General features: G+C 43.7%; 1 protein-coding gene across 1 annotated transcript; it reads right to left on the reverse strand.

The window, feature by feature from the left end:
• Positions 1 to 1,213: 1,213 nt before the first annotated feature.
• On the reverse strand, positions 1,214 to 3,576 carry LOC138949937 (lectin BRA-3-like). The gene is made up of 3 exons (XM_070321721.1): positions 3,440 to 3,576; positions 2,953 to 3,046; positions 1,214 to 1,470 (listed from the first exon to the last, which is right to left on the reverse strand). Exons 1-3 carry the CDS (start codon positions 3,536 to 3,538, stop codon positions 1,214 to 1,216), a joined length of 450 nt encoding a protein of 149 aa, XP_070177822.1. The 5' UTR covers positions 3,539 to 3,576.
• Positions 3,577 to 11,963: the final 8,387 nt, after the last annotated feature.

Raw genomic sequence — 11,963 nt, forward strand, 5'->3', positions numbered from 1 at the left:
ATCGATATAAAAACAATTTCATCTTATTCCTTGTCGGTTCCAGATTAAAAAAAACATATAGATATGATGTGTTGGGATTAAAAACACGCTCAAAAAGTTAAAACGAAGAGAGGTACAGGAAAGCGTGCTATGCAGCACAGCGCAACCACTACCGCGTTAATTTCATTGCCTTTTGCACGAGCGGCGGACTACGGTCATTGTGAAAAAAAAACAGTGCGTTCAATTTCATTCTGTGAGTTCCACAGCTTGACTAATTGTAGTAATTTCGCCTTACGCGACTTGTTTTATTATAATTTATTCATTTAAAAAAACTTTTGTTTCCCTCCCTCTGTCTTATTACCAAGGGCGGCTTATTGACCCCGTTAAGGTCATCACTTGTTTTATTTGTTGGTGGTCTGTTAAGAGCAGTCAAGCCACTATTGTCAATGCATAGACAGTATTTTATGTACAGTAATAAATCTCAGCAATACTATTTCAGTAATAAATCTAAGTAAAAAATCTAAGTAAAAAATAAAATAAAAATTACATTTAATATATCGCAGTAACCAATCTCAGTAATAAATCTAAGCAACAGGTCTAAGTAATAAATCTAGGTAATAAATCCCACCATTATAAATCTAACTAAACTTTGCCAAAACAATTATTGCAACAAATTTCGCACGAAGTATCTATAGTTTGTTGGTAAAATATTCTGAAAGTTTCAAGGCAATCCAACAAGTCATTGCGAAAGTGCAGTGTTTTGTGTCATGATACCCCTCAAAATAATATTTGCAAAAAGTCCCGTTTTTGACCGCTCTTGCGATCGACACCTGCAGCAGTAGGAATAGCGTATCACATGAACAACGCAAGGTAGCTAAACAAAACAATCTGTTCAGGGTAGAAAATTGGTGTGACGTTCTTCTCGTATGTAAAAGTTGCAAAGTTTTGCCTCTTGTGATTTTGTGTCGATTTTTTATTCGGCCCTTCCGTTTTTGTCTGGTCGATTTAGAGGGTACCCTTATTTAAGCGGCGGTCACGTGATCGCTGTAAAACAAATCTTTAATCCAAAAAGTTACCCTGATACTGTGATAGTTACCTGAACTGCCTTAACTGGCATATAAAGTTTTAATGAAATGACACTGGAATTAATGCTTAATTTGGGTTCGAAATTTGTTGCAATTATGTTTTTGCAAAGTTTACTATATCTCTCAGTAATAAAACTCAGTCGTAAAGGTCAGTAATAAATCTCATGTCTTAACTCCATCTCGCAGGCGGTCCAGATCTTTCTCTCACAATCCTCGTCGTTCCAAAAACCTGTGTACTCTAGCTCGCCGCAGTCCTCATCGCCATTGTTGTTTGGCTCGCCGCTTGCCCAGTGGGTGACATCTGGCTCGTACCTTGTGCTGACCCACACAAAGTCCAGCTCCACGATGAAGTCGTACAGACCTATCCACATCCTCGGTATTGTAGGCGCAGCGCTACTGGCAAAACCTGCCAAAAAAGAGTATGCATGTTTGCTGAATTTCGTTACATGCAGGTTCATCCATTGTAATGAGACACAATATGTGACCCTCCACCACGGAATGAGTCACATGTCACCTTTGCATGGTTTTCATATTTTTACATTTTCCTAAAGAGTTTTTTATGCTCTATCCAGTGGTGAAAACCGTTTCAGAAAAGAGCGAAAACTGTTTGAGTTATAAGCCTGTGACTAAGGTGACCCTCACACTGTTACCAGACACTCCCCGGACTTACATTAAGCCTAGCGCAGAACCGCGCGAGGTGACATGCGACTCATTTCGTGGTGGAGGGTCAAATATATGTTACCAGCTGTACCCGGTTTTTTTCGTAAACCTCAGTTATTTCCTGGAACGGTTCTTGATGAATGGTTATTTCTTTCCCACATCATAAAAATATTATGAGTTATTTCTAATATGCTGACTGTTAGCAAATGATAACAAGACATGTCGAGAAAAAAGATATCAAGCGTGAGCCTTTTAGGCGAATGCTGATATCGTTTGTGAGACATGTCTGTAATCATTTGCTAACAGTCAGCATATTAGAAATAACGGTTTTATTACCGTTTAATTCGACCAAAAGAAATTTCGAAGCGACCCCGCGAATTAGACAGAACAGCCGCAATGGGAACTTGAGGGCTTCTACCTGATTATGCCTGTCAGTCAAAGAATTCTCGTGGTGTGTGGTTTCCGCATACTAAATACCCATTCAAACGAACTGTGTCGTTTAATGATGTTAAATACTAGTGCAAGTGTGTTCCATAATACCGGGCCCCCATTCCACACATCCGTTCTAGGTCCCGTTCCCGTAGCGACCAAGGAACGGCACGGGAATGGGAGAGATCGGAAGGGGAACTTAATGGAACGCCAATGGACGTTAACAGAACTCATTTGAACGGTAGGAACGGTTGGGACGGGTGAGTTGGGGCTGCATGTTCAAATTTGTAGCCATTCCCTGCCCGTTCCAAATGAACGGTAATGGAACCTTAACACGGCGGCAACGGAACTCATGGATCGTTAATGGAACTTAACGCAATGGTAACGCAACGCTAGCGCTCTCACACACTGAGTTGTCATACCCGCATTCCACACATCCGTTCTAGCTTCCGTTCCAGCCGTCCTGAGGACGGCTGCTACTATGGTCAGACGCTGCTCAAAGATGCCAAAAACGGCCGTTTGCGCAGCGTCTCATTGTTGTGGCAGCCGTCCTCAGGACGGCTGGGAACGGAAGCTAGAACAGATGTGTGCAATGGGGGTATAAATTACCGTCCACACATCTGTGTTTCTTTCTGAGCAATCTTTTCTCATTCGTATTTTACAACAGTTTGAAAAGTTTGAAAAAAGACGAGCAAATCACTTGCGACAGTGAGTGCGAATGAGGCGGTTTCCTTCGCCGGTACGAACTGTGCATGGCTGAAGCTTTTAAAATAAAATGAAATAAAAATTACGTACTTACCTCCCTTCCCTCTGTTAAGCAGATCTGTGAGGAATTTGTTTTCACCAGCGGTTTCTATTTCTGCCAGGCTGCCACCCACTGTCTCGCATGCTATCTGTTGTCATACCAAGAAACATAAGAATGAATACATTTTGTTTCCAAATAGTGTGAAACAATAGCATTCTGATATCAAAACGGTAAGGGTTGAGGTCGGTTGGGATGGAGTAGGGGGGGGGGTCAGAGGGGGGTGATGACCGAGGTAAGAAAGGGGTTGACAAGAGGAGTAAGGTAAAATAAGGGAGGGATGAAAGAACGACACATACTCATCATCATCATCATCATCATCATCATCATCATCATCATTATCATCAATATCATCATTATCATCAATATAATTTTCTTTTACTTCTCATTCTCCTTTCGGCAGACAGACAAACAGTTAGAAAATATACAGACCGACCACCAAATAGACCAATAGGAAAATGAGACAGACGACAGTAAACTCCACCTTCCCCTCAAACCAGTCGAGGTATTTCTGAATGATGACGTAGCAAGATCCCCCGTAGGAGGTCCAGCCGCGAGGACAGCTTGGTGTTGCTGAAATCATGATGAGTAATAGTGTTTACCCGTTTATTTCAAGCACTTTTTTTTTCTTTTTTCGCGGAAATAATATTGAATACAAGCTGTTTACCCGTTTATTTCGGACACTTTTCTTGTAATTTTTTTAAGCTTTCGTTACACAACAGAGAGAGAAAGAGAGAGAGACTCCGTTTATTTCGAACAGTATTTTTTCTTGCCGAAATAATGTTGATTACAAGCTGTTTGCTTGTTTATTTCGAACACTTTTCTTGTTATTTTTTTAAGCTTTCGATACACAACAGAGAGAGAAAGAGAGAGAGAGAGAGCGACAGGGAGACAGACAGACAGACAGACAGATAGACAGACAGACATACAGACAGAGACATGCAGAGACTGTTAGAAAAACATATACACACAAGAAAAACAAGATAAGCGCAAAACAAAATAAAAATTCGCACGGTTTTGCAAACACATAAGCACACGCACTTACACACATCGACACGCTTACGCAACACTGACACACACACACACACACACACACACACACACACACACACACACACACACACACACACACACACACACACACACACACACTCAAACTGTTTTTCTGTTCGATCACATGCTTTTTATGCAAAACATATGTTAAAATTCCCTGACAAGGCTACACGGTAAGTTTTCGACACAATAGTATCACAAATATATCTACCAAATACCAAAACTTTACAAATTCTTTCCTAGAGCTGCAATTTTACAAAGAAGTAACGTGATGCCTTACCAAAACCAGGAAGAAAGAAAAGAGCGAAAGTGAAGGAAAACAAAACTTTCCTGTCAGCCATTTCTGCTCTTGATTTCACCAGGTACTAGTTGAACAGTATGTAGGAACAGAACTTGATGGACTCTACATTTAAAGGCCCACTCCGCCTATTTTGTTTTACTCCGGAGTAAATATTTCGAATTACGATGATAGGTATTGTTTAACGCCCTCACGGTAAAACCATTAGGCGCATGTTCCCGGATTTAACCCCGACTTTAGATGGTAAAAAAAATATTTAAAAAAATAAAAATAGCCTCCGCAAGGGAGGGATGGTTGTCGCGCTCTAGCTCCCGGTCAACGAGGCACCCGAGCCAGAGGTGGCTTCAAGTACCGTCATGGAGTTAGTTTGGAGATCCAGCTGGCATGGATCATTAGGCCAAAAAAAAATTGTCTGTTTCTGGTAACATGGCTAAAAAAAATAGGGTCGGTAGGTCGGGATTTTTTTTTTTTTTTTTTTTTTTTTTTTTTTTAACCCCAAATGTAGACCAATAAAACTAACTTTAAAAATCGCGCAAAGAGACTGGATTCACTATACATAGAGACAAGACACTCAACACATTTACAAATCGTCAGCGGACTTTCGTTTTCACACGTTTTTGTTGTTCATTTTCTCACCCTGTCCTTTACCACCAAAAAAAATTAAAAAAAATTTGAGTTTGGAAAAAAAAAGTTTAGGGTCGGCGCCGAAATTTAGGGTCGGTCGGGTGACCAGAAACAGACAATTTTTTTTGGGGGCCTTATGTGTCAGCACTGCCGCTGTGTGTCTCTTTTCACTTTGAATAGAGTTGTGGTGTCACAGTACCAGGGGCAAGTGCCTTGCCGTCTGGTGGTTTGTCTGGAGGCGGTTTGGTTGTAAAGAGCCTTAGATGCCACAGCCTCGGCTGTCTAAGGTCCTATAACAATCATGATAATAATAATAATAATAAGTGTCAGTAAGTACTGGTGTCACTTGACTGATGTGAACCAGTTGATTGGCTAATGGCGATGCGCTTAAATCTGTTAGCGCACTCCAGGAGTGCGCTAACTTTTCCACAGAGCGTATTCTTACGCCCTTTGCCAAAGCGAGACTGTACTCACATCCTCAGAATTAATTAATGACATGTAGCTTATATTCTCCATTTTACCAAAAAATAACCATAAATTTGCTGCGGCTCAAAGCAGAAGTGTTTTTTTTCTTCTGACAGATCGCAGGCGCCTGTGCCACAGTGAATCCCACTGATCTAAAAATAGAAGCGGCTGTGTCTCTTCCACAATGGTCTCTTCTCGTTTTGACTTGCAAAGATTCTTCTCATATGCCGTGTTAGTGGCATGTAGCTTATTAACCACATTACCAAACAAGGAACTTAGTCGATAAATATCGACAGGGGGCGGACAAATGGTTTACATGTGAAATGTGTGTATATGGGTGTGGTTCTGAAACAAACAAACCATGTGAAGCCCCCCATCCCACCGCTCGCGGGCTGAACGACTGACGTCTTTTCCAGAAGAACACCGCGTGTACATAATACACAATTCGATCGCGTAGCACTGCCAATGCACATTTTCGCAACGAAAACCGTGCTACTGTTTCTTGTGTGTTAAATCTGAAAGCAATATAAGTGAACGAACAATTGAAAACTGATATCACGTTACTAAACTCCCAAAAGTAATAAATTACTTCTGACTGCGGTACACAATACGGCAGTCACCTCTGCGAATGCTGTCGAAGAATGTAACCGAAAGTAAACATTCTGGGAATCTACGCGCATCGGCCTTGACGCAAGTTCAATACTGAGCCAATGAGCGCGCCGCGGCGAAGTTGGCAGCTGTAAGTCTCGCAGCGCTGGCTGGCTGAGCGAGTTGCGTGTCCATCCATTATTAGGTCCAAGCCGCACCGTAGACCAGATTAGTAGGTGCTTGATTTTGGTATTTTGATTTTACATAACATTAAACCTTTCTTGGGGTTCATGGTCATGGCAACAGCCATAATAATATTATATCATGTATAATATTACATTTCAGCATATTTGAATTACATGTCATCATACCAAACTGTCATACATTTTTATTCCTACATCATTCTGATTGATCACAACCAAACCTACTATCAGTGGACACATCCAAATGTAAGCGCCTGTTCTTGACAACTTTTAATCGATCTAAAAATAGCAACTTGCTGGGCCCTTTGCCGCCAACAGACACTGTTTGGCCTGTAGGTAAAATGTACAATGTATTTTCTGATTTGTGCACAAAAGCTTTTTTTCTTTTTTCTTTTTTTTAACATAACAATGTTTAATGTCACTGTATGTTTAAAAGACCATGGTCATATTTGTAAAAAAAAATGTTAAATTAGAAAATAAATAACATTTTGGTTCATGATTTTTCCTACACCTGTGCTAAAAATAAGAAATAAAAATGTCGGGTATATAAGTCACTCAAATACAGCTAGGTATGAATGGCTCGGTTTGAGTTTGTTGCAGTTGACCCTGCACAATGCGACATATCATGTTTTTGTTGAACAATTTTGACGTCACCCCTCCCATAGGGTGACGTATTTCACAACTTCCTGTGTTACACAAACTCTGTGATGACCAATTTTGACGTCACCCCTCCCATAGGGTGACGGATTTCACAACTTTCTACAGATGAACAATGTTGCCTCCACCCCTCCCATAGGGTGACGGATGTCACAACTTCCTGTGTACACAAACTGATGACGTATTTCACAACAAAATGGCGCTGCCCATGGTCAACCTCTAAACTATCCGTATAGAATGGGGGCGTCCTCGCCCCCATAATCAACCTCTAAACTATCCGTATAGAATGGGGGCGTCCTCGCCCCCATAATGATGAGTTAGTATAAAATTCCCAGCGGCAAACACAAAACACAAGTGTTATTCCGATAACGTACCAGCTAGACTCTGTTCGGTAGACTACACTGAAATACGACTGCAATGAATGGTTTCCGAATTATTATTTCAAGGCAACAACAATCGGAATCGAAAACGTGTAGGGTTAAGAACGTTCTTACCATGTATAAAACTTATTACCAGCCTGCCTCATGCGTGCAGACGAGCATTTTTGTTTTAAAATGAGACTGCAGTGCAGTGGTTCGATTGCCCTAGCCGCCTAGCAGACGACATAAACCCCGCAGCAAATTAACATGTTGGGCGAATGTGAACAAACAAACGATGGGGATATAATACGTGTAGAGTTCAGAGCATTCTTACCGTTCATATATAGTACCAGACTCCCCGATGAGTGAAGATACAACACGAGAAACATACCACATTTACTTTGAAAATGTGCTAACCGTGGCCATGGAGTCAATTCAAGGGGCAACACTCTGCACAGTCAATCTGTCGAAGCTCGATGAAGGTTTCGAATCGCAAATAACTAAGAGCACGTACAGTCCTTTTTCCGAGTTTAAATGAGGTCTGTATGAAAGATCATCACTTTTTAGCTTAACGCTACTCTGGAATTTACCAACAGAAATTAAAACAAGAGTTTGCGTGTGACGAAAGCACGACACACTTGAGACAGCCCACACAAAAGTAGATCTGACACAAACCTGACCACACAGTTACGCCTATCCAAATGCGCGTAGCAAAATGTGCGTTTTGAATCTTCTTTTTTCTCTGGCGGTACTGACAATATCGTTATTGAAACAATCCCAGTGCACTATGGGATTTATAGAGCAAATCTCGAAAATAATTATTGAACTCAGCGCTATGCGCTTCGTTCAATAATGAATTTTCTCGATTTGCTCTATAAATCCCTTAGTGCACTGGGATGTCTCAATAACTTAAATAATAATAAATAACTTTTCTATAGCGCGAGTCCCATCAATTGGCTCCGCAGGCGCTTTACAAATTCATTCTAAAAGAAACTAGCACACATTAAACGAGCATACATAACTGAGATAAAACAACACAAACCAAAGCACTAAGCACTATGCGTGTCTGGAGGCACATTTTGTGTCTGAAACGCTTGTGGAGCTGAGCTGTAGCCTCTGCTTCCAAGTTATCTGAGTCTGGAGGCGATTCGGTTATTTGGCTTGCCTGGAGGCTTCTGCCTCAGCCGTCCAGGGTACCATGTCTCACAAAACTGTGTGTCTGGAGGCAGATTTGGTTTGTATCTTGTCGTCGACTGCTGCCTCGGCCAGGCGAGGGTTTATTGTCTTTGTTGTTTCCAAGCTGGGCGTGCTGGGAAGCGTTCTAGAACCAACTGGCGACAGATGAACTGCTCAGGGTGGTAGCCAGGATCATCATCGGTTTCTGGCCGAGTGATGGGTGGTGTTGTGGAGATCGCTAGATACCACTGGAATCGAATGGAAGGATAAAGAACATTATGGAACTTACTTTGATTAAGTGCGCAGTCACTCATGACGTAAGCGTAGACGCTCATCGGACAGACGGAACTGTGTAGATCTAACCAGATTAGTGTCGATGTTTCCCGAATATTCTCGTATGTCCATTAACTATATAAGTAGGGCTGCGCACACGTATTGTTGTTCTTTACCAGTCTTGCACTTGTTCTTTCTTACACTGTGCTGAGAGATATTGTCACCGTTGTTCCAGCTGTTAATAAATCTACAGAACCTACACAACTCGTTGTGTCTCCTTTGCGACTGAGAGTGGCGAAAGGAAAAACACGACAACTGGCGTCGTCGACAGTTACTTCCCTTGTCTATTCGGAGTGACTTATTACTGCAAAATGACGGAAACAGAGCAGCTGATAACGCTTCTAAGGGAGCAGTTGGAGCAACAGCAACGCCAGCACAAGGAAGATATGGAGCAACAAATGCACCAGATGGAGATGATGATGAAAGTGTTCAGTGGTGCCGCAGCTTCTGCCAGGGAGGAAAGCTACGACGATCCGAGTGCTTCGAATCTACGTTTTCCCATTACTACACAGGCAGCTGCAATCCCATCTTTTGTTGCGTTTGATGCAACATCGGAACTGTGGCCTGACTACTGGTCAAGATTTTGCACGTTTGTGGTCGCCAACTCCGTGCCGGAGCAGCGCAAGGCTCAAGTTTTCTTGACGAATCAGACTGCTACGGTCTACAAACAACTGGCAAATCTGGCTACTCAGCAAAACCCGCCCAAGGACATCAACAGTTTGACAATGGACGAAATTGTCAAATTCATGAAAGAACAGTTCGACCCGAAACTCTTCATAGTGCGAGAACGTTTCAAGTTCTGGAGTGACATGAAACGGAAGCCAGGCGAAACTCTCCAGGAGTTAGCAGCGCGCATACGTCAAGACGCCGCTACCTGTGACTTTCCTTCGATCAAAAACTCACAAGACGAAGCTCTGAGACAGAGATTCATATGTTCTGTCAACAATGAGGCTGTCTTAAAGGCTCTATTCAAGATCAAGGACACAGAGCTGGATTTCGCACGTGCTGTCCAAGTCGCGATTGAGACTGAAGACGCAGCGAAGGTTGCCAAGGAAACTGTCTACGGTTCCAAGACCATGCCAGTCAACAAGGTCCACCAGAACAAGACTACGGGTCCACGAAAGAACCACAAGCAGTCTAATTCCACAGACAGGATGTGCTAACGATGTGGAAAGGCCCACAAAGCAACAGACTGCCCCTACAAAGAAGCCAAATGCCGATACTGTGACGTCACAGGACATTTGGAAGCTGTCTGTAGAAAAAAGCAACATCAGAATCGGGAACGACATTCCCAGGCTTCCGTGAAGAGAGTCACGAAAGCAGAGCTTGTCAAAGCGATCCTCGGTGAAGTTCCCCAAGATACTCCTAGGTTGGATGTACCCATAACAATCCAGGACCGACAGTTCACCATGGAACTGGACACCGCAACTACGGGAAATTTTGTTTCTCTTCCGGTCTGGAGACAACTAGGAAAACCGAAGCTGGATGACGTCACACATCGTTACGAGTCTGCCAGCAAGCACGACCTGCCCGTGCTGGGAACTTTCATGGGCCAAACCAAGGATCCAGTGACTGGTAAGCAAAGCTCAATTCCGTACATCGTCACCAAGATCCCTGATCTGAATCTGCTAGGACGCAACGCAATCCAGACTCTGGGAATTTCTGTGGACAATGCTCTAGGACTGAGGAGCATAGAGAGTCACGCTAAGAGTGAGGGTGCAAAACCTACGCATCCAGCGACCTCCAACGCGCCTTATGCTGCCCTGCAACGAGATTGTCACAGATTGTCTGATAAATTCCCAAATCTCTTCCAACAAGAATTGGGATGTCTCAAGGACTTCGAACTGGACGTGAAGTTCAAGTCTGATGCGAAGCCGGTTTTTCACAAGGCACGTCCGGTACCTTTCGCTCTTCGTGATGACCTCGCCAAAGGCTACGAAGAAGGCATCGCCAAAGGAGTCTGGAAGCCAGTCCAGTTCAACGAATACGGAACGCCAGTGGTACCAATTCGTAAGGCACAAACCTCGGGCACCCTGAAGCCCAAGCTACGGATCTGTGGTGACTACTCAGTGGGCATCAATGATCAGCTTGAAGATCACCGTCATCCAATGCCACTCCCAGAGGAACTGATGCAGAAGCTAGAAGGTGGATTCGGATACACCAAGATCGATCTTGCTGATGCCTACAACCAGATCAAGCTGGCACCAGAGAGTCAACGCAGGCTAGCCCTCAGCACTCACCGTGGGGTACTCCTGCAGCAACGACTTCCTTTCGGGATAAAGTCAGCACCTGGTTACTTTCAAGAGATCATGGAAAACCTGACCTGTGATCTACCTGGTGTTGCCGTCTTCCAAGATGATATACTCGTCAGCGGGAAGCACGCCAACGACCACCTGAGTAACCTGGAACGTTTGCTCACTCGTCTGAACGACAAAGGACTCAGATGTCGTCGTGAAAAGTGCAAGTTCACACAAGCCAGTGTGGAATACCTTGGACATACCTTATCGGCCGAAGGGATCTCCAAAGGATCGAAGGTCGAGGCAGTTTTGAAAATGCCAGCCCCTACGGACGTCTCAAGCTTGAAGTCTTTCTTGGGCTCAGTTCAGTTTTACGGGAAGTTCATCCCTAACCTGGCCAGCATGGCAGAGCCGCTCTACCGCCTGACGAAGAAGGCGAACCCCTGGAAGTGGGGAGATGAGGAACAGGCAGCATTTGAACAGTTGAAAAATGTGCTTTCCTCGGATCAAGTTCTGGTACACTTCGATCCAAACAAGACTTTGGGACTAGCTTGTGACGCGTCCAACGTTGGAATTGGAGCAGTCCTATTTCATCGCTATCCAGATGGAAGCGAGCGCCCAATCGCCAACGTGTCCAAGACTCTCACGGTTGCAGAAAGGAACTACAGCCAAATCCACAAGGAAGCCCTGGCCATCATCTTTAGCTTGCCGAAGTTCTACCAGTATCTCTACGGACGTCAGTTCATACTGGTGACAGATCATAAGCCGCTGACATCACTGTTCGGACCGAAGAAAGGGACTCCACTGCTCGCAGCTAACAGACTAGCTCGGTGGGCCCTGTGGCTGAACCAGTTTAACTACACCATCGAGTACCGGAAAAGAGCGGATCATGGCAATGCAGATGCCCTTAGTCGCTTGCCATTCGGAGATGACATCGACTTCGACAGGGAGGAAAGTGGTGAAGACATGGACATGGTGTGTGCCATCAAGGTTCTCAGTCTTCAAGTCCAGCCTG

The sequence above is a fragment of the Littorina saxatilis genome, linkage group LG16 (genome assembly GCF_037325665.1).
Source record: "Littorina saxatilis isolate snail1 linkage group LG16, US_GU_Lsax_2.0, whole genome shotgun sequence".
Lineage (NCBI taxonomy): Eukaryota > Metazoa > Mollusca > Gastropoda > Littorinimorpha > Littorinidae > Littorina > Littorina saxatilis.

Excerpts from the sequence above, each read along its gene's own strand:
- LOC138949937 (XM_070321721.1), bottom strand. The coding sequence starts at position 3,538 with ATGATTTCAGCAACACCAAGCTGTCCTCGCGGCTGGACCTCCTACGGG. Across the intron at positions 3,047-3,439 it reads TCGACTGGTTTGAGGGGAAG|ATAGCATGCGAGACAGTGGG; the intron begins GTGGAGTTTACT and ends GTATGACAACAG. Across the intron at positions 1,471-2,952 it reads GCTTAACAGAGGGAAGGGAG|GTTTTGCCAGTAGCGCTGCG; the intron begins GTAAGTACGTAA and ends CTTTTTTGGCAG.